Source organism: Peromyscus maniculatus, chromosome 2 (genome assembly GCF_049852395.1).
Source record: "Peromyscus maniculatus bairdii isolate BWxNUB_F1_BW_parent chromosome 2, HU_Pman_BW_mat_3.1, whole genome shotgun sequence".
In the NCBI taxonomy this organism is placed as follows: Eukaryota; Metazoa; Chordata; class Mammalia; order Rodentia; family Cricetidae; genus Peromyscus; species Peromyscus maniculatus.
In genome coordinates this window covers 154,130,626-154,152,725 of record NC_134853.1, presented here as the reverse complement: position 1 = coordinate 154,152,725, position 22,100 = coordinate 154,130,626, and the positions used below count along the sequence as shown (strand labels likewise).

At 51.3% G+C, this 22,100-nt stretch overlaps 1 protein-coding gene across 5 annotated transcripts in view; it reads right to left on the bottom strand.

Moving 5' to 3' along the window:
• Nucleotides 1-1,197: 1,197 nt before the first annotated feature.
• Nucleotides 1,198-22,100, bottom strand: part of Stpg1 (sperm tail PG-rich repeat containing 1) — a 45,041-nt gene continuing 24,138 nt past the window's right edge. For all 5 annotated transcript variants that reach the window (XM_042272087.2, XM_006975672.4, XM_076565394.1 and 2 more), the window contains 5 exons: nt 20,170-20,340; nt 14,862-14,973; nt 11,180-11,345; nt 4,739-4,929; nt 1,198-2,353 (listed from right to left, as the gene is read on the bottom strand). In XM_042272087.2, the coding sequence (XP_042128021.2) occupies nt 2,277-2,353; nt 4,739-4,929; nt 11,180-11,345; nt 14,862-14,973; nt 20,170-20,340 (717 nt within the window). In that variant the 3' untranslated portion in view covers nt 1,198-2,276. The remainder of the gene's footprint in view (nt 2,354-4,738; nt 4,930-11,179; nt 11,346-14,861; nt 14,974-20,169; nt 20,341-22,100) is intronic.

The following is a 22,100-nucleotide window of genomic DNA, read 5'->3' as shown; positions in this document are numbered from 1 at the left end:
CGCAGCATTGACATCACCTGGAATATGTCTAAATGCAGGCTCTCTGGCCCCACCCCAGACCCGCTGAGTCTGAATTCTAACATGATACCCTAGTGATCTGTGTGTGCATTATCACTGGGGAAGCCCTTTGGTAAAACAGCAGAGCATCCTGGGTCTAGCTAACTCTGTCCCAGGTACACACAGGACTTCATAAGTCAGTATACTGCTACATGGCTGTAATCCCAGCACTCAGGAGGCTAAGAAAAGAGGCCCTGGAGTTTCAGAACAATGGACTACAGACTTGTATCAAACAATGGACTACAGAACAATGGACTATCAGAACAATGGACTACAGCCTTGTATCAAAAAATTAGAAGTAAATTTAAAAAAAAAAAACACCTTTAATAACAATGTCTGGATTTGAGTCTGGGCATGTCTGTGAAAGTTTAACTGAAGGATAAAGACTCACTCTGAATGTGGGTGACACCATCTCAGGGGCTGGGGGACCAGACTGAGTAAGAGAGGAGGAAGGCGAAAACCAGCTGAGTGCCAGCATTCACCTGCTTCCTGTGACTACAGAGTGACAGCCATCTCATGCTCCCACATCCTGAACTGTCTCGACCACCACACTGTCCCCATCACCATGGAGGACATGCTCACACTGACTTGCCATTCCTTCTGATCAAGCCGCAAGAAAAGTAACTGATCCCGTGCCCCAATTCAATTCAATCAGAGCTTTTGAGATTCAAGCTGGGCATGACCCTGGTGTGGGACCTGTGTCTGCTCCCAGGTAGCCTGACGTCCATCAGGGGGGTTGAGACAGAACTGTGAGCAGCTTGGGACATCTTTAGAGTGTCGGAGGACCATCACACAGACCATCAGAGCTCAGGGCCTCAGCCCAGCCCCAGCCCCAACAGTGAATTCTAGAAGATATGGTGAGGCCAGTCCTTCTCACCGCCTCAGAGTGGCCTGGTTCGTGGTCTACTTGGAGAGACCATCATTACTCAGTGGAGCAGCAGGATGACTGAAGAGGCCTGATGTGACTTTCCAGTACATTGCCAGCCTCTGCCCAGTGTGACCCAGGACCAGGAGACTCCAGGCCAGCCAGTCCCCAGGATCAGTATGATCAGAAGCCCCCATGCTGCCCCCTTATACCAGGCTACCTCATCATTCCAAAGCCCTAGCTTTCAGGAATCTGAAGTTCACAAAGAGCCCAGCTCTGTGAGAAGCAATAATTCCATTTAATTGGATAAGTTTCTTCATCCCTTCCCTCCCTCTTCCTCATGCCCCGCCCCAACCCCAAGAGAAAAGCCGATCAAGAAGCCAGTCTGGATGGGAGGCCCAGGATGCACAGTTCCCGGAGAACTTCAAGGAAGGCGCCCTGGGAAGCAAGAGGCCCAGGCATCCTGGAAGAGGATCAGGGGCTGGAGGAGGGAAGGGAGCCCAGGAGGATTCCATCTAGAAAAGTGGCAGACATTATCAACACCTGGGGAAAGAGAAGATGTGTGGTCAGTTTAATTTCGTCTCGGTTCTTGGTCAGCTCTTCCTCTAGCCATTGCCGAGGTCTGTTAGAGACACGGTCCAACTTAGAAACTGATGCTTTCTCAGAACTGGAGTGGGAAGTCAGGAAGGCGAGGCAAGGTTGGGAAAGTGAGAACATGGAGGAAGGGACACAGGTCCTCCCTGCCCTGGGGACCGTGGTTCCAGGCCTCCAGCTCCATCTGGGTCCTGCCTTGCCCGCTGATGAATACAGACATGGCCTACAAGTCCATGGTTGATGAGTGATTCATGACCGGTTTCCATGTTCTTACTGTGTGATAACAAGTCATAGCTAGGGCAGGGGTGCCCAGGGAACATCCCTGTGTTTCTGTTGCAGGCACCTCCAAGCCTCCTGCCTCCCAGAAGTCAAGGGCAATTGGAGATCAGGGCCCATGGACCAGGCCTCGGAGCCCTGGCTGACTGGCTTCTAAGCAAGGAATTCACCACAGGCTGTCTTGGCAGGAGGCTGGGACGCCACATCAGAGTCCATACTTCAAGATCCCTTCTCTCTGGGGAGGCGAGTCACCCAAACCAGCTTGGAGGCTGACATAGAGGTACCAGAGAACTCTGCCTGCTCCTCCTTTCTGTTCAGGAACGCATGGGAGGGGCAGGGGTGGCCAGTCTCCAGAAGGCAGCTCCAGACAGTATGTGACCCCGGGCTGGGTGACAGAGGAAAGGCGTGTTCTGCTGATGGATGTCCTGGGGAGCAGGGTCGGGGGCCTGGCTGGGGGGGCCTCCCGCCAGCGGCCGTGGCATCACTAGATGGCTGGGATCCATTTGTTGTCCTCATTGTAGAGGAAGGACTGCTTCCCTGGGATCTCTGGCTTGTATGTGGCTAAAAAGAAAGAAAGAAATGATATCAAGAGAGAGAGAGGTGACTGGAGGGGCCGGCCCCAGCCTCAGAGCTGGGAAGGGTGAGGGAGTTCTGCTCCTGCCCTGCAGCCCACATGTGTTGAGAGACAGGGAGAGGCGACTGACTGGACCTGTGTTACGTGGCTCTCTTTTTTTAAGGGTAGGGGCAGAGGTCACCTTCGAGTATCTTCCTCTACCCATCTCCACTTTTAATTTATTTTGAGACAAGGTCCCCCAGCAAACCGCCAGCTCTGTCTGTCTCCATCCTGGGTCACAGGCTCACACCATCGATTCTGGCTTTTTGCATGGGTGCTTGTACGGCAAGCACTTGACCTACTGGGCCATCCTCCAGCCTTGTCATGGGTTCTTAACCTTGGCCTCTGAACTGTGGCTTCTGATTTTTGGACCCTTTATAACTTCTATAACAGAACCAACTTTACAATACTGCTTTCTAGAAAATGTGAAATGAACATTTCAAGTGAAACAGTATTCTTAAAGAAGAGAGGGTTTAGATGGTAGAATTTTGTGTTCGTTCAAAAATTCCCAAAAAAAACTGAAAGCCACGGCCATTGCAAGACATATTTTTCTCTAGCAAACAAGACTCAGAAGCCACTGTCCCAGGATCTCTCCCGTGTCCTCTCAGGCTGCTACTGAGAGGAGCCCATGGGTCCAGGCTGACTGGTGCCTGCTGGAGGCATGAGGACAGATGTGTACACGTGCATCCTCCCAGCATACCCTCAGGATCATCTTGATGGAGGTGACCACAGCAACAGAAATGGCCTGTTGGAGCACTGCCTTGGGGTCTATGCCTCGGGAACCTCTCATGCTCAAGACACCATTCCCAGAGGACCTAGTGTACAGCCAGACCAGGAGCCACACCCATCCCCAGGCCTCCAGAGCTCTAACGGTGTTAGACACTGTTCTGCACTGCTCAGATGCCCTCCAGGGCAAGACTGAGGCCTCACTGACCTGACTGCCATACATCTGCAAAAACCCAAGCTGGAGGCCTGGCCTCCCTCCTCAGCATCCTCACCACTTCCTTGCCTGTGGGTGAAAGAGCAAGGGAGGGGCTCTCTCCCGCCAGACAGATGCCTCTGGAGGCCAGCACTAGTCCCTAGGTCACCTCGGCCCTCAGCGGCTGCCCAGAATGGGGGTGTCAACAGTGCTTGCCTAAGGGCTGAGCCTGAAAGACAAGGTGACCACCTTGCCAGTTCTGCTTTCCAGTTCCTGTGCACATGGCACATGCCACAGCCCTGGCCATTGTCAGAGAGAGGCAATGAGGCTTTGGAGGGCTGCAGATGGGTGGGCAAGCCCAGAGACCACCCGTCACTGTGGAGTGAGCCTATCCTGGTGGAGGGGGCCCCCCAGGGCGCTAACTCCTGGAGATCTAGATGTACCGAGCAAGTTCCTTCAGCTCATGGTCGGGAGGGAGGAGCTGAGTGGCTCCCGAGAACCACTGCCTCAGTCTCCGGTATCCATCACAAACAAGGCACGCCACCCGGAGACTCGGCCCCACCACAAACGCCCCAAGCACAGACAGCTTGCCCTTCAGACCTTATCTACCTTTAAAATTCCTTGGCCAGTCTATTCTAGGGGCTTCAATGTCTTTAAGAATAAGAAGTTTTAAGAGAATCTTACAAATGCCCTGGACCTTTCCTTCTAAAACAATGTCTGGGGCTGGAACAATGGCAGGAGCATGAGGACCTGACCTCAGCTCCCGGAGACCATGGGAAAGCTGGGGTGACGGCAGGCACCTGCAACCCTCACACAGGGCGGGTGGCAGGAAGACAGGCTGTCCCTGAGGCTCCCTGGCCAGCTGCCTAGCAGAATCCATGAGGGAGCTTTAGGTTCAGGGAAAGACCTTGTCTCCAAAACTAAAATCGAGGTGTTGAGATGACTCAAGTACCTACTGCCAGGCCTGACAGCCTGAGTTCGATTCCCAAGACCCACAGGCTGTCCTCCAACATCCGCTCAGGTCATGGAGGGAGGAAAAGAGAGAAGAATGGAGGGGAAGGATGAGTGGAGAGGAGGGAAGGGAAGGGGAGGGGAGAGGAGGGAAGGGAAGGGAAGGAGAAGGGAGGGGAGGGGAGAGAAGAGGAGGGGAGGAGGTCTGTGAGGTACATACTTCAGCCAGTGAAATCACTACTACCCAGAGTCTCTGGCCTTTTGGACCTCCCAGATTTGGTTTCAAGTCCAAAGCCTTCTTTATATTCAGAAATAAAACATTTTTGTGCTCTGAAACTGTGAGCCGATGACCTGCTAAGCCCACCTCACCCTTGTAACCTGTTTAGCAAACAGCCCATAAAGTGGTGGTATTTGATGGCCTCGGAATGACAAAGTAGAAGATTTGGGGTCACAGTTCTCTGACCTGGGCCGGGCAGGCTTGGTTTGGATGACAGTACTGGCCACCGGCTGGTATTGGACACAAATGACGCACTGGAGATGAAATGCTTAGGGGGTCCCTCGTAGTCCACAATCTCGTACTGACCAGGACCAGGGAGAGGCGGCTTTGGGGGCAGAGGCAGAGGGTGGGCAGAAAAGTTCAGGAGTGTACCTTTCCTTTGGAAAAGACAAAATGGGAAGATGTCACCCAGGCAGCTCTGTGGAGGAAATGGGAGAGTCTAAAGTGCAGGTGATGCCTGCTAGCCTCCCCCAACCCCACCCCGCCCCCACCCCCTCCCCCCACCCCCTCCCCCAGGCTCACCCTGGGCAGTATCTATCCTAGTTCAGTTGCGTGTGTGAGCCCAGGGCCTCTAGGCCTCATTTTCCTTGTCTGTACAATGACAACCGTACCTCACAGGCTTGTCAGGGTTAAAATGAGGTGTGGTATCTAAAACAAGGTCCTCAGGGCCGTGAGAGCACAGACACATATAGATGCCTGTGGCTGAACTCACTGGGAAAAGCAGGTAGCATTGACTGTATGTGCTGGCTGTGATCAATTGGTAGAGTCTGGCTGGAGCTCTGAGAACTGAAGCTTGGGTGAAAGAGGCCTCCTTGATGAGCCGATGAGCCACTTGTGATGTCTGCATGACCAGGGAAGAGCCCTTCCTCCCCACCCCCCCAGCCCCTCCACCCCCATCCTCCAGGGATTTGCTGTCCCACAATGGGCAGATGTCTACTGACATTCCAGAACCCTGGTAACTTCCCCTTAAGGCTGGGAGCAGAGGTGGAAAAGCGTAGGGCTGGAATCTAGAACCTGCAAAGGACACTTAGTGCTTATATTGTAACTGTTTCAGACTGCCATCTTTCCTTCCGGAAAGGGATTCTACTTTGTATAGCACCTTTGACATTACGTCATTAAATAAACACTTAAGTAGGACCAAGCCTTCTTAACAATTCTGGAACACAGTTTACTCACGTGTGAGTTGGGGGAGTTGGATAAGAGGACCTTTGAGAACTCATCGCTTACCTTAACCCACACTTAGGATGGTTACTGGGTGTCCAGGTCATTTGGGGAGTCAAGTCACTGTGCAGGCGAAGGACTGCCTCCGACCTGAAGTTACTTCTGGGGCTTCTCATGGAAAGGGGAGTGAGGTTCTCAGAGCCCAGAACATTCCAGAAGGGACACTGTGCCTGAAACCCTAGGGGAGTCCTGGCTTTGGAGACTCTGCTGACCTTAGGCCTCTACCTTCCTAACTACTCCAGAGAGCCAGGACATCTAGAGATATCTAGTCAACCTCGTTATTTGCTAAAGGAGCCAGTGTCCAGAGAGACGGTAGCGTACATAAAGTCAGAACCAGTTGCAGACTTGTGGCCCTGTAGTATGGGGTCTCTTAGTACCAGCAATTTGGAGACACACCATGACAGAGGTGCCTGGGTTTCAGAGACACCAGCACGGAGTATGAATTCTAGTCACACCACTGACTGGCTGTCTCAGACAAAGACCCTATATCTGGAGCCCAGAGTGAGAACCTCTACTCTTTATAGGGGAGCTAGGAAAACAAAATAAAAACGACAGAGAAGATCTGTGAAGCATCATCCACAGAGCTAGTGCACAGTCAGTCTTCACACCAGCTCCACTCTGGGGTGTGGGGATTTGCCCACTGCTGGGGAGGCCATGGAACGCTACCTTGCCCTGCTGGAGGCTCAAACCTTGCAACAGCTGGCTGGCTTGGATGTTTGTATTAGAACAAAGGTACCCACAGGAAGAAGGTAGAACGTACCCCTCTACTCTGTATGGAGGACCAGGCTTCAGAGTGTGGTCAAGAGCCTTTCTCCTTATAAATAAATGCTACCTCACCCTTGCTCTGGCTGTGACTCCCTCCCCAAGGCACCCTGAGAAATTTCATGTATGTGTGTGGCTGGCCACATTTTGAGGCAGACCTGACTCCTGGAAGTCACAAGTGAAATGAGCCAACTGCCAGATGAAGCCATTCATTGGTCTGGGTCACTCCCAAGCCCAAGAGTCCCACGTTATTTCCAGGGGCGACCATGAGGTGTCTGCTTGCCCAAGCAGGGGTAGCTGCCGAAGGCTGATGCAGGCTGGGCCCACGTCACATACCTGCGCATTTGGTTGGAATGGGCCCCTTCCTGCATCCTATCACAGTACTAGGGATGCCCCACATCCTCAGCAGAATGTCAGGGTCTCTGGTGAGCCCCAGCTTTGTGTACAGCTCTGGTCAAGCACATTTAGGAGTCTAGGATGTTCTGCACTAAAACAAAGATCTTGAGGGCTGGGTGGTCCAACGGCTAGTGTCCATCTGAATGGTGACAGTGAAGAGTGCAGCTGTAGCTGAATGTCCCCTTCCCTGCTCACTGGCTACGTGTTCTCAGGAAATCTGACCACCCCAGACCGTATGCTAGGAGTAGCTAGGTTTCACTCTTATGCCCACCAGGAAGTCTGTTAGAAAGGGGAGTTTAAAAATCCTGAGCACAGAGGCTGGAGAGATGGCTCAGAGGTTAAGAGCACTGCTTGTTCTTCCAAAGGTCCTGAGTTCAATTCCCAGCAACCACATGGTGGCTCACAACCATCTGTAGTGAGATCTGGTGCCCTCTCCTGGCCTGCAGGGGTGTGTGCAGACAGAACACTGTATACATAATAAATAAATAAATCTTAAAAAAAAAAAAAAAAAAAAAAAAAAAAAAAAAAAAAACCCTGAGCACAAATAGAGATACATATCTGTAATCCCAGCACTCAGGTAGCCAAAGCAAGAGAATTGCCACAGATCTGAAGCTCTGTGGACGGACTATATGGAGAGTGTCCAGACAGCCTGGGCTACACTGTGAAGCCCTCTGACATGAGAGCAGAGACAATTCCCACCAGGGAAGAGGTCAGCAGGGAACCTTCAGGCAGGGAGAGCAGGGGATGGCACTCCAGTAGTGGGCACCGGGTGGACAGGGGAGAGAGAGCAGCCGGCCTCAGCCCTTTTGGGGTATCCAGGCTCCATCAACCTCTTTGCCCCCTCCCCTTTCTCTGTAGTTCAGCAAGGGGCTAGCGGCCTCAAAGCTGAGTAAGGCAAGATCACCACCCCTAAAGAGTGAGGCAGGTAGAAAGCACGGTAGGCTTGTGTGTGTGTGTGTGTGTGTGTGTGTGTGTATACGCACACACGTGTACATGCAGGTAGAAGACTCACCAGGGGAGGGGCCCAATAGGTGGATGTGCAAGGGTGGAGCTGAGCTTATAGGGAAGTGCTCCTTTAGGAAGGAACAGCGGGCAAGGCACAGGGCTGAGAGCCCTGCTGTTCTGGGTCTTTCTGGGAGGGAAAGTGTGACCGAAAGGCTGTGATCAGAGATCCCTCTTAACTTCACACTTACAGGGGCTGTGGGGAAATGGGGGAGAGAACAGTGAGAAATGAGAGAACCACCTAGAAATAATGGGGGAGGGGGCTGAAGGCAGACAGTATCATCGTGTTTCCTGTGTCCCAAACTCTGTGTGTGTGTGGGGGGGGGGGGGGGTCGGGGGTAGTGTGCAAAGAAGGTGATGAACTCCAGACACCAAATTCCCCCTTACCCAGGGCTGGTTCCTGGTGGCATGGTGCAAATGGGAAATCACGGAGGTCCAGTGGTCACACCCAGGATGTGTGTGACCAGCAATGTAGTGTGACCAGTGTGGGTTCGGTGGCTTAGTAATGAATGAAAACATCTATCAGGCTCCCCCAGTAACCACGCTGGGGATTATGCACAATCCAGCTTCCTAGGGAGCCCTTTGTCAGTGGCTCAGAGATAATGGATGTCTTCAAGGTCTCCTCAGGTCACTTGTAGAAGGCATCTAGGACCCCTCGGACACTCGCAGGCACAGGTTCCCTGCCTGGGGGGTTCCCGGGTTGGGGGAGGGATAAAGGGGCAATTTCTCACAACTCCTCTCCACATTAAAGGGCCACCGATTGCCTCTGGGGTGGAATGCGCTATCTATCTGTTCTTCAGGGTAAGGGCAGTGACAGATGAGCTGCCTGGGAAGATGCACCCCACAGCGAATCGACAATCCCCAGGAACTTTAGGTGGGCCCAGCATAATTGGCCCAGCGTAATTACTGAATTGGAGCCGGGCCAAGGGGCTTGATTCTCGGGCCACCCTTGACAGGACAGCGTGCTATGCAAAGCCTTTGGCTTAGAGACTCCAGGAAGTGGTCAGAGAGGAGTCTCGGGGTGTTCCTCTACCTGGCGGCAGGTGGCACTGGGAGGACCCCATTCTGATCTCAAAGCCCTCACCGTGCCTTGCCCTGCCTCACTGAGTCACCCCCAGGACGGGTACTGAGGAACTTGAGAAGTGAAACGCTGGCTAACACTCACAAGCCAACAAATCCTCCTAGCTTTGAGTCAGCTGGGCAGCGGAGGGCCGAGAACAGCCACAACGCGTTCCTCAGCCACATCTTCTGAGGCACAAGCGCCAGCCTCCGGCGTGGCACTGCCCTACAGCTACCATTCCAGAGTAGGCCCTCCCTCCTTGTTGAAGCGTCCAGATCCAGGCTGTGGGTTTGAGCCACCATGCAAAATCGCAGCTGTATCCTATTTCGGTAGGGCTGTAGGATAATCTCAGCTGTAATGAGTAAGAGCCAGATGTCTGAGGGGACAGACGCGTCTCCCAGATTGAACATTAGGTAATGCATCCAAACATCACATGGCCTCCATAAATATGCACGGCTTTTATGCGTCAGCTGGGAAAAAGTAAGAACTGTTTCCAAGTTCTGCTTCATTCAGCCTCGCAGGAGTCACGGCGTAGAAAATCAACTCCACTCAGCAATGAGGCAAGAAGGCTCCATGGAGGATAATCCTCTGCTCCTTACTGCAACATTTCCCAGGGAGACCAAGGAACAGTTCCTGTGCAGAGCCCGAAGGAAGGAGTCTCTGACCTTCAGAGGGGGAATAGCCCTGGTCCCCTGCCCCAGGGCCTGGGAGGATCCTGCAGAACCCCACAGTGGGACCACAGAGGGAACTTACTAGTAGCCTCCATCTAAGCCTGAGTCTCTTCTCCAGCTCCTATTTGACTTGCCAGAGTCCTGAATTCCTGCCCCTGCCCCAGGCTGACGACAGCCAGATGATGCCCAATGTTTCCAGCCCCCTCCCAGCTGCCTGGATGTCCAGCCTACTGCAGCTGTGGCCGTGACACCTGATTGGCCTCTGGGGAGGGGCTCAGGTGTCCCCACACTCAGCCCCCACCCTGGTGGTCGCCCTTGCCATCGTTGGACCTGCAAGGGGGGATGCAACAGGAGCAGACTCAGACAGTGACAAAATCAACATTAGGTGCAATTAGTTCTAGAAGTTCCACAGCCACTTGAGGAATTCTTAAGCACTGAATGCTTTTGAGTCTCTTAGATGAAAGTAACATTAGAAATGATATATAACAGGGCTGGAGAGGGGGTTCAGGGGCAAGGAGCCCTTGTTCTTGCAGGGGACTGGGGTTAGGTTCCCAGTACCCCCAAGGCAGCTCACAGCCATCTGTAGCTACAGTTCCAGAGGACCCATCACCCTCTTCTGGCCTCCATGGGCACCGCAGACACATGGTGCACAGACACACATGCAGGCAAAACACCCACACACATAACATAAAAATAAAACTTTTCAGACGGCATCTATTTTAAACGGCGACACAGCTCTCAATCCTCCCAACCCTGCTTTGATGAAGCAGGATCTGGCTATGTAGCCCAGGCTGGCCTTGAATTCTCAATCCCCCTGCCTCAGTTTCCAAAGTACTAGGATTACAAGCATGAGCCAACCCACATAGCTCTGGTTCTTTTTAAATTTGTGTTAATATTAAGTCATCATTTGTGCCTACTGTATGGCTGACAAATTTTAATTCTGAAAGTAACCCTATGAGGCATGAATTAAACCCACTCAGCTTTTCAGAGAAACGCAGGAGAGCTCACAGAGTGTAAAACATGCTGTCCAAGGCCACACAGCATGCACACAGCAGAGCCAAGTTAAAATCCAGCCGTTCCCTGTCAGTGCACCGGTAAGTGCGCCCCAGCTTCTACATCTCCCCAAGTGAGCACAGGGGAGGTGCCATATTCTAAAAACAGAGCGACTGTGGCCCCAGGAGAAGTCAGCTTCATGGGGAACACAGCAAGATCCTGACAGCCCAGAATTCTGTTGGCAGGATGTGAGCTGTGCGGACTCAGGCAAATCCCTCAACCTTCCTGAAACAGAGCTCCTTCCTCCAAGAAGCAAATACGGTGACTCTACTATTGTGGTGGGGGGACATGTTCCTAACAGATGCTACTCAGTTAAAGTCATATGCTCTCCAATGGCTTACTGAGCGTTGTAACATGGTGGCAGGGGCCCCTGGACTGGGTCCTGCTTAGATGGTGCCCATTCTCATTTTGCCCCTTTGAGCATCCCCTGGAGCTACCTCAGAAGAAAAATGCAGGACTCACGGGATATGAGGCTTTTTCAGAATCTTGGTGTGTTCATTGGGGTTGTAGTAACCAGGCCCTGGGCCTGTTGACGTCAGTTTTAATCCACGACCAGTTTTGGATTTGAAGCAGGACACTAAGATCTTTGGTGACTGCTTTACCAAAGATTCATTGATGTTGTAATGCCCTGAACAGAGAGAACATTGACATAGGGTGAGACACTCTGCCCAGAGCGGTGGAAAGCAGCACCTGCCACCAGCTCTCACAGCCGGCACAGTGACGATGTCACTTCAGTGGGTCCCAGTGGGCCCAACGGGAAGGTTGCCTGTGTGGGCTGAAAGCCAACCTTCCACTTGGATCACACACTTCAACACATGGGCCTCACAGCAGCCTGGCCATGTGGGGCTCACCCTTCCTGCCTATACCCAGGGCCCTGCTGCCCAGAGATAGGAATTAGCTAGCCAGAGGACATCCATCCAGTCAGTCACCTAAAGCACACCCCAAACACTGGGGCAGCCCTGGGCTGGCACAACTTTCCCTCTGTAGAGTAAACACTCAGGGTTCTGGGCACAGGGTGGTTCCAGCAGCTGAGTGCTAGCTTAACAGTTTGTAAATGTCAAATAAGCAAAAGATGTGTGCGAGTGTGTGTGTGTGTGTGTGTGTGTGTGTGTTATACATTCATGGATGTGCAGGCATGCATGCCTGTGTGCACACAAAGACCAGGGATGCTCTGTCATGTCCTGTCGCTTTTTGCCTTATTCCAGAGATCGCTCGCTGACCAGGCTGGTGGCCAACAAACCCCAACAATTCCTCGGCCTCTGCCCTCCACAACACTGGAGTTATGGGAGCATGTGTGATCACACCCAGCTTTCTACATAGGTAATGGGGATTTGAACTTGGATCCTCATACCTGTACAGCAAGTACCCCTACCCAAGGAACCACCTCCCCAGCCCCTAAGTAATAGGTTCCTAATTTTTTTTTAATTTTATTATTCTTAAGTGTCTTTGTTTGCATGTGGGCATGTTGAGGGATAAGTGTTCCTAGAGGGGTCAGATCCCTTGGAGTTAGAATTCCAGACAGTGTGGGCCACCTCAAGTGGATGCTGGGAACTGAACCTGGGTCCCCTGGAAGAGCAGCAAGAGCTCTTAACCACTGAGCCATCTCTCCAGTCCTGCACAACAGGCTCTTACTGAGAATCTGCTGTGTGTAAAGCCCGTACCCCATGCTCTGTCTGAAGAAACCCTAATCAAATCCACTTCACTTATGCACAAAGCTTAAGGAGGAGAGCACAGCCTGAGCTGGAGGGAGAGCAGGGAGCATTCTCACCCCCTAAATTCTCACAGCTCAGGGAGTGGATGCAGGTGTTTGGGAGACATGAAGTGTAGTACTGGGCAAAGGCCCTCACAGACACCTGCTCACATGGGTCCAAGCTTCCCATCACTCAGAAGTTAGGGGCACTGGTCAATGGAACGGAAGAGCTCCAGGCAGGAAGCTGGACACACAGCAGACTCCTCGGTGTGAACACTGGGTGTAGCCTCAGCATCCAGGAAAGTATGTGGAAGGCAAGTTCCCCATGACACTCTCGAATGCCAGGAGGGCGCCTGCGCACGGCCTGGGGTGTTTTGTTGTTTCTGTTTGAGCTTTTCGTTATTTGCATGTGTGTCTGCATCTGTGTGGATGTGTGTGCACTTCTAGGTGCTGGTGCATGCGGGGGCCAGAGTTCAATTCCAAGCGTCTTCTTCAACGACTCTCTGCCTTTTACAAGTCTTCTCATTTATTTATTTTTTATTTACTCATGGCACATATGTGTGCATTTACAGATAGGCCACAGCATGCACATGGAGGTCAGAGGACAGCTTGAGGAAGCTGCTTCTCCACCATTTGGTCCTGAGGAGAGCAATGCCATGGCCTGCTGGCCCATCCTGCCAGCCCTCCTTATATTTTTGAGACAGGGTCTCTCACTGAACCTGGAGTCCTGGGATTTGGCTAGACTGACCGGCCAGCAATCCCCCTGGGTCCCCCTGTCTCTGCCTCCCCAGTTCTGGAATTACAGGAACTGCCCACTCCCCCTGGCTTTCTCACTCCATGGGAGAAATCAATGTGCCCCCATCTCCCAATCCCACCCCCTTTAAAAAACAGAATCTCCTATTATAACAATTCTCCTGCCCCAGCCTCCCAAATATCGGGATTACAGGTGCCACGTGCTAATATATTTCTAAAGATGTACATGGATGGAAAAGTAACACAAAACTTGAAAATCTATACATACTATCATGACATTTATGCACAAGTGACCATGACTGAATCAGGGCTGGGATGGGGTCAAGAGGAGTCATGCCAGGAAAATAAATTTAGTAGAATTGGTGGGATCCAGAAAACTGGGGAAAACCTTTATGAGTTTTTGTTTTAGAGAGGGGGCCTCACTCTTTAGCCCTGGCTGGCCCCAAACTCAAGCATTCTTCCTGTTTCCTGTCTTCTGAGGGGGTGACTTTGTTTGAGACAGAATTCACCGTTCTACTGGAAAAGCGATGAGGAGGACGCAGGGCGATGCTATAGGACATCAGTCATCTCCAGGAAAGGCACCAGGGAGCGGCTGGACGCCCCCACGGAAACAAGGGGACACACTCACCCTGTGCTGGAGGAGCAGTTTGGCCCCCATTCTGTTCTTTGTTTCGGGGACCCCGGGGAGCCTCTGTGTTGAATGTGAGGCCCCATCTCAGGGCTCTGGCTAAACCCCAAGGGTGCCAGCTTTGTTCTGCTGTATAAACAAACAAGGTGGGGCTTTGTGGGGCTGGTGCGGGGGAGGGGGAGGGGGTGCATTGTGGCTGCGCTGAGCCTCCTAATTAGCGATGGTTTTGTTACTCAGCTTCAGCCTGATCTTCTGGCTTTAATCTGGATTTGCTGAAATCTGACGTGCCCTGCAATTTTCTCCACACCCTGTGCCTCCCTGCCCTTCCTCTGGGTTCTGGGGCCCAAAGCTCCAGGCTTGGCTGGGTAAGGCGGGGGGTCAGGCTATGTGGACTCTTCTGGACCCCTCTGAACTGATCCACATCCTCCCAGGATGTCCTCCAGGGAGGGAAGTGTGGGAGCACAGGGGTGTTGCCACCTTTTGGAATACAGCAGAGTCTAATTCTGGCGAGCTCTGATGTATTCCTGGATCCTGGTTCCAGAAGGCACTGAGGATCCGAAGGGGAGCGGGGGTCTAGTCAGGCATCTTTGGGTTTAGAGATGCTATTTAATGGCCAGTGACACTGGACAAGTTTTGTAACTCTGAGCATCTTTCCTCCGTGCGTGAACTACAGGGCCATGGACACAGGCAGGCAGAACACTCCCTGCCGACTAAACACTGGGAAACGCAGCCAGACCCACCTGGTGCACTATTGAGGAATAGACTGCGAAGTGACCTCTGAGGAAGTGTCACCTCCTCTCTCCCTCCCTGTCAGGGGGAAGTGGCCTCGGCCACCTGGCTGCCCAGAGCTGGTGTGTCTGACCCCAAAAAGTCATGTCAAGAAGGCTGCTTAGGGGACAGGTGCAGAGTTACTGGGTCCCTTATCATCTCTCTGTTCCGCACTTTCTACACACACACACACACACACACACACACACACACACACACACACACACACACACACACACACACACACGCCAAGCTTCCCTGCAGGGAGATGGTGCCCAGAGAAGCAGAGCCAAGCCGCTGCTTACCTGGAGCTGGCCCTGCCGAGCGGGCCAAGGGGAAGACTCCTCTTTCTGTTTTTGACAGAAACCCAACTCGAGCAGAGAGATTGCTTCTCTGTTTGCAGCTGGCGCTGGCGGCCTGTGTGAGAGAAAACACACTCTGTGTTCGGGGCCTGCCCCTCTCTGTCTTTGTCACTCTGCCTGGACAGGCGGCAAATATGAGCCACATTTAAACGTGTCCTTTTTAGGAGAATTGACGTGAGTTGAAAAGGTGACTATGGCTGTGACTTCATCTACTTAGCTCAAGTGGTCTGTGACACTCACACATGCATGAATACACGCATGCATGCACACCAAGGTGAAGCCAGAAGAGAATGGCTGGAGAGAAACCTGAAGAGCCTCTTCCGCCGCCTGCCTACGGCTACACTGCCCTGCTCGTGTGGTTTAATCTCCCTGAGCCTGAGTTCTCTCTCTCTGTAAAATTCATCTGATGACCCCCACTCTGCGTGTTTCAGAGCATCGTTGTGGGCAGGGGGGACATCACAAACCATCTAGAGAAAGTTGGGGGTTTTTGTTCCTTTGTTTCTTCTCTGTCCTAGCTAGGGTCTTGGGCACCACGGGCCGGCTGCACCCGCTGCCCGTCGGGAGGTATTTTTACCGAGTGTGCCGTGTGGTGCGGTGCTGTCACAGTTGGCTTGTATTTCTTTTGCTGACGTTTTCATCCTTTCCCGAACAAGTCCCCATGCCTCCCAACCTGGTCCCTGGCTGCATTCTTCTCTGTGCAAACAGTGCTCTCTAAACAGGGCATGTGGGGTGCACCGAGTCCTATCGCTCAAGATTATGATCAGGTCTGCAATCACTCTCTTCGCTCTGCTTTTCTGGACAGACCAGAAGTTAAGAATTTTGGCTGATCCACGCACTAGACATGTGAGAGCGTCCCATGTGTTCAGAACTCTAAAAATGATGGGGGGGGGCCTCAGGGGGCCTGAGATCACTCTTCTGTTATGCACGAATCACAAATATTTGAAGTGCCTATTTGCAGTCAGTCTCCTGTAGTTGTAGATAACAAGAGCAATAAAATTGTGCCCAAGAGTGCTGGGAATGTTTGCTGAATGAGTGAAACTATTCGCTGGGGGCTGGGATGGCTTGATTCTCCCTGATACTTCTTTGTTTGGGAAAAAAAAAAAAAAAAAAAAGTTTCTTGAGAAATGCAGGTGGCATTTTGATTTTGTGCTCACAGAGGTGGAGGAATGTAGCTTTCTTTTCCCAGGGTCCTGATGGCAGGTTCCGTGCGGAGACCTCCTGCACAAAGGCCAGATGGGCAGGCTAATTACTGGACAGGAGAGGACCAGGCCCAGAGGGAAGATAATAACAACCCCCACAGCAAAGGACTCCAAAGGAGAAGCCGGACCTGGGCCAGGCAAGTTGCTCAGGGCACAGCATGGCTAACTGGATTATGGCCTTTGGGCTCCTTGCCTGATGCCGCCGCCGCCATTGTTCTCCTGGTTGGGGAAAAGCCTCCTGCAGACAAAACAGTTCCCTGGCTTTGTTCTTACCCAGACAGAAAACCTGTGGAAAACAGGGCATTTTTGTACGCCTGTGAGTCCACAGGAAGATTTCGTCATTAGCCTAAGAAAATACTCAGCAGGGTAACAACAGAACAAAGCTGAGTTACTGAAGCTCCGTGGAGAGGAACTCCAGGTGTAGCTAAGCGGAGAAATACACCTAGACCCATGCAGGGTGACTCCAAAACAGACAGAGGAGTGTGTGTGAATGTGAAGACCCTGAAGGAACTGCACCTGGCTCTTGGAGGCATTTGCCTTGGGAACCCACATTATATGGGAATTGGCACGGGACGGGAGAGATACTTCAGCGGTTAAGAGCACATACTGCTCTTGCAGAGAACCAGAGTTCGGTACCCAGCACCCACACCAAGAAGCCCATTACTTACTGCCTATAACTCCAGCTCCAAGGGATTGATGCCTCTGGCCTGCAGGGGCACCTGCACTAAGGTACACACACACCCTACACACATATACACATAATTTTAAAAATGAACTTTAAAAAAGGGGAAGTAGAATTACATAGAAATTCTACTCTGTATGCTGGATTTCTCCAGGGCTTAATTGCATATTATTCAAAATATACATATGTTATGTTCAGTTACATTGAAACAGTCATGAACAAAATCCATGCACTCTATCTGGGTGGGGGAATGGCTTAGCCATTAAAAGAATTGCTGAATAAACATATAAACCCAAGTTCACACCTCTAGCACTCGGCATAAAAAGTCAGGAACAGTGGCACACATCTGGGGAGGCGGAGACAGAAGGGTCCCTGAGGCTCACTGGCCAGCAAGCAGGGGAGGACCTTTTCGATAGATAGATAGATAGATAGATAGATAGACAGATAGATAGATATAAATAATAGAAAAGGTAGACAGCAATAGAAGAAGACACCTGATGCCTTAACACGTAAACACAGGTGCACACACATAGGTGCATGCACACACACACACACACACACACACATACCATGCATGTGTTGGCTTAAAGAAAAAACTTCTGGTCTGGACCTTGGTCATTTGCAGCTTCATGGCTGTATGGTTCCAGAGGTCACTCATTTGATGACGAACATTTAACATTTAACATTTAACACATGTTGCTGTGTCCAGGGCTCCATGGGTCAGTGCAAGGGTGAAGCCAGCTGCCTCGGATGCATACAGAGGACTGGAAGCATCCAGGCAAAGCTCAAGCTTTATCAACCTTCCACTGCAACCAAGGAGGCCACGGAGGGGTGCTCAGAGGACCAGAGCTATGCCTGTCTCCCAGGTAGCCAGGGCCTTGCACCTGTGCAGACCAGATCATTCTCGGACCGTACATTTCCTTTCTCCTGCAAGCCTAACAGTCTCCTCTCTGGAACCACACTGCAGTCTGGAAGAGGTGTTCTAGAAACCTCCTCAGGTTATTACCACCCTTCCCAGACTCCCTCAGGGGCTTCCCAGGGCACAGAGAACAAAGTTCAGACTTTCCCCTGGGGTCTTCAGTGATATGCTGAGATAGCCACAATCAACCCTGGAAACATGACTGACTGATCCAAAATTAAGACAGGCTGTAAATATCAAATACACGTCAAACTCCATAAACTTCCAAGGAGACAAGGGTCCTCCTGAAATACCTTGTTAATAATCTTATAACACACACACACACACACACACACACACACACACACACACACACACACACACATCTTAGCATCCTCTACTATGAACTGGAATCAGGTAATCCATGAAATAAAATGTCTGGTACTCTACTGGAAATTAGTGCAAGGACCACATGATTCATAGACCAGCTGATTCAGCCTGTGCAAGGCACACCTCTGCTATAATCAACACATCATCATCATCGTCAGGGTCCAGTTATTCCAGGGAAACATTCTAGAACAGCATGGCCAATACAGTAGCCACAATCAGCCCTGGAAGCGTGACTGATCCAAAATTAAGACAGGCGTAAATAGCAAATACACATCAAACTAAAAAAATTTCAAATGAGACAAGGGTCCTCCTGAAATATCTCATTAAATAATCTTATGTCAATATGTGATTGATGTCAAAACAATGACATTTTGGATCTACTGGGATATATTAAAATATATTGCAAAAGTTAATATATATATATATAATTACAAGATATGTTACAAAAATTAATTTCGCCCATTCCTTTTTAGTTCTATATGCTGCTACTAAATATCTCTAATGATGCAGCTGTCCCCACTAAGTTACTACTGCCCAGTGCCGACCCAGCAGGCACCACCCACCCCTGCTCTGAGCACATTACAGTCCACTGGCCCAGTCTTACAGGGCGGGCAGGAGCTCTGTAGACAAATAAATATGACTTATAAATCATGTTTCAAAAGAGGAACTTGAGAATGAGGTATCTGAGACCAACGTCCTTCGAAATGTAGCCCTTTGTGGCTCACATCTTCTATGTGGGATTGGGGGTCACATCCTGGATTTCAGGGTGCTCACATGGGTTTATGCTCTCCCTGGCTTTTACATCACCCCTAAAGCAGATGTCACCGCTCTCATTTTATAGTGGTGGCTCCACAGAGCCCATGACCCACCAAAGATGGCCCACCCCCTTCCCTGGATCACTGCAGACCATGCTGCACTCATTCCTCAACCTAGATTCTCCCCATGAGTGTCTTCATCAAGTCTGGAAGATGAACACATCTCCCCCCACAATACAGATCAACAACCAAAGCCCTGGAAAGGATGGCGGAGCATGGGCCAGGCACAGAGCATGGCAGAGTGGAGATCTGAGCTAAAGCTTCCTGTCATGGGATAATCTTTCTGTACACTATGAAGATGTGTCTGTTTAACCTCACCTGCCTAGGCACCTTCTGATTGGTTTAATAAAGAGCTAAATGTCCAATAGCTAAGCAAGAGAGGATAGGTGGGATTCCGGAGATAGGAACTCTGGGAAGAAAAGAGTGGTGTTCACCAGCCAGACACGGAGGAAGTGGGGTGCACAGCACTGAGCAGAGGTAACGAACTATGTGACAGAATGTAGATTAATATAAACAGGTTAATTTAAGTTATAAGAGCTAGTTGGGAACAAGCCTAAGCTAAGATCAAGCTTTCATACTTAGTAAGAAGTCTCCAAGTCACTATTTGGGAGCTGGTAATCCAAAGAAAGTCCAACTACAGCTTCCTACAGGCACCCTTTCCCACCCATTCCTTTCTGCTCAGAGCACTACTGCTAACACACACACACACACACACACACACACACACACACACACACACACACAAATGATTCCAGACACCTTTAATCCCAGAACTGAGGGGGCAGAGAGGTGGATCTCTGTGAGTTCAAGGCTAGCCTTGACTACATAGCAAGTTCCAAAGCCTTGGCTACATAGCAAGTTCCACGATAGAGTTACATAGTGAGATCCTGTCTGAAAACAAAAACAAAAACAAAAACAAAAACCCTGACCATTTTCAGATATAGGAAGAAACTGGGTTTTCCTGATCAAATTCTAAAAAGTGCATGGATCGTGTCAGCAGCTGGGATGGTGAGTGTGCATCTGTTAGGACAGAGGAGGAAAACCCTGCCGGGCTCTGCGAGGGAGGCGAGTGGCTCCCTGCGGCTCCCTGCCGCCCTCTACCGTTGCCCAACCTTCAGGTTCTCGCCTTCGCCTCGGTCACCCCTCCCCTCCCCCAGCTTGCTCACACGCCCACCGGCTGACCCTCTGGGTTAAAATGCTCTCCCCTGAACTCTGTCCACACACCCTCTCAGCACAGGCCCTGGACAAGGGCAGGCGGTGTCCTTACGTGGTACTGGTTTGGGGCGGGGGTTTCCGATTTGACCACTTTCATGAAGCTTGGCAGCTGGAACATGCTGGAACAGGAATTGCTGAAGTCCTTCTTGGAAACCAACTCTGAGGGGATGGTGTAGGCATTGGCAGCAGGATATTTAGAAATGATGTTGCCCAGCCGGGCACACTGAGGAAGGAGGGAAAGAATCAGCATCATCATGTGACCCCGGGGCTGTGAGGACAGGCCAAAAGGAAAGGACCCTGCCCCAAGTCCATGGCTGTTTGATCGCTTGCTTGTTTGCCTGGTTGTTTATTTGTTGCCACAGAGTCTCACTGTGTAGCCCAAGCTGGCCTGAAGCGCACTGTGTGACTCAGGCTGGCCTCGGACTTGCAATGTTCCTCCTGCTTCGGCCTCCCCAGTGCTGGCAGGCTGGGCACTGGCCACCATGCCCAGCTTACAAGCATTTTTTTTTTTCCCTAAGAGGCAAGACTGTAGCAAGCAACAGTGGTAATTGGACCTGGGCTTTGAGGGCTCGCTCTTGGGAAATGCAAGTTCAGACCCATTCCAACTTCTGTAAACTAATTTAAAGTATTCGTCATCTGTTTGGGACCTGGAGAGAGTGACTTTCCCAGCAATGCCTTCTCACTGCACCCTGCTCCTGGCCACTTCCACCTGCCTCAGCAGCTGCGGGGTGACTCCTGGGATAGGAGGGTTAGACTGGCCCCAGCGGTATCTACAGGGAGCTGCTGCAGCTTAAAGGGGCAGGGCTATGCAGGGACAGCTCTTCATGCCCCCCATTCCTACCAAATCACTGTTTTCACGCCGGGCGCAGTGGCACACCCCTGTGGTCCAGAATTTGGGGGGCAGAGATGGGAAGACAGTGAGTTTGAAGCCAGCCTGGTCTGCACAGTGAGACACTGTCTCCAAAAAAAAAAAAAAAAAAACCCAAACAAACAAACAAAACCCACCAAGAACAACAAATCCCCTCATTCATAAAAACCCTATAACACTTGAGTTTCAACAGAACCAATTCCCGTCCCTTCCAGAGACCATGATAAACTATTTTCAGTTCAAAAACAAACACAATCAGTGTTTGCCACATGAATGGGGGCAAAAGTCACAGAAACTCAATGATAACATCTCCTTACCCTATGACAGCCTGGCCAGTATTAGAATCTGATGAAACAAGAGCTTCCCATAATTCAACGGTGAAAAGCTTGGGAACACTACCCTGGGTTTTCTCCACTCAACAGAGGTCAACACCACCCAGGCACCCAGGAAGTGGGGGAAGCCGGGAGCGACCTTTACTTCCCTCTACCCCCTCCTCCAGGGCTGGGTGGGCGTGACTCTCAACGGTGGCATGGAGGTGTGGCTTTCACCAGAAGCAGGGTCATCCTCATCTGGATTCTAACCCGGGTTCAAATCCCAGCTCTAGCTGTAAGGCTCTTCAGTGTCTCCCACAGCAAGGACTACACCCCTGACAGCAGCCTTCACTTCCAGCCACCTGTCTCCCATTTGTTGTTGTCTTTGGTTTGTACAACTTTAAGCAGCAGACATTATGACCATTTCAGAGAAGAAAAAACTCCACTCTGCTAATAAAACGGTGTTGGAGGCCGGCTGCCTCCATCCGATGACCCGGATCAGAAATGCACTCCAAAGAGAAACAGGTCAGGATGCATGGCCCTGGAGGAGCAGCAAACGTTTTTACCCTGGTATCTTTTTTGCCTTCAGAGACATTGCTTTTATGTTGGGGGGTTGGGGGGGCAGGGTGGGGTGGGGAGGGGAGCGTTCTAAAAAAAAGTCCCATGGTGCCAAGTTCCCTGAGGCGTCATAACAGGATTAGTGTCTGCAGCACTCAGTGCCCAGCTGTGTACCCTGCACTTACCTGCCAGGCCTGTGGTCTCCAGTCAGGCCCCGCACCAGCCCTTGGCAAGCCCCCCCCCCCC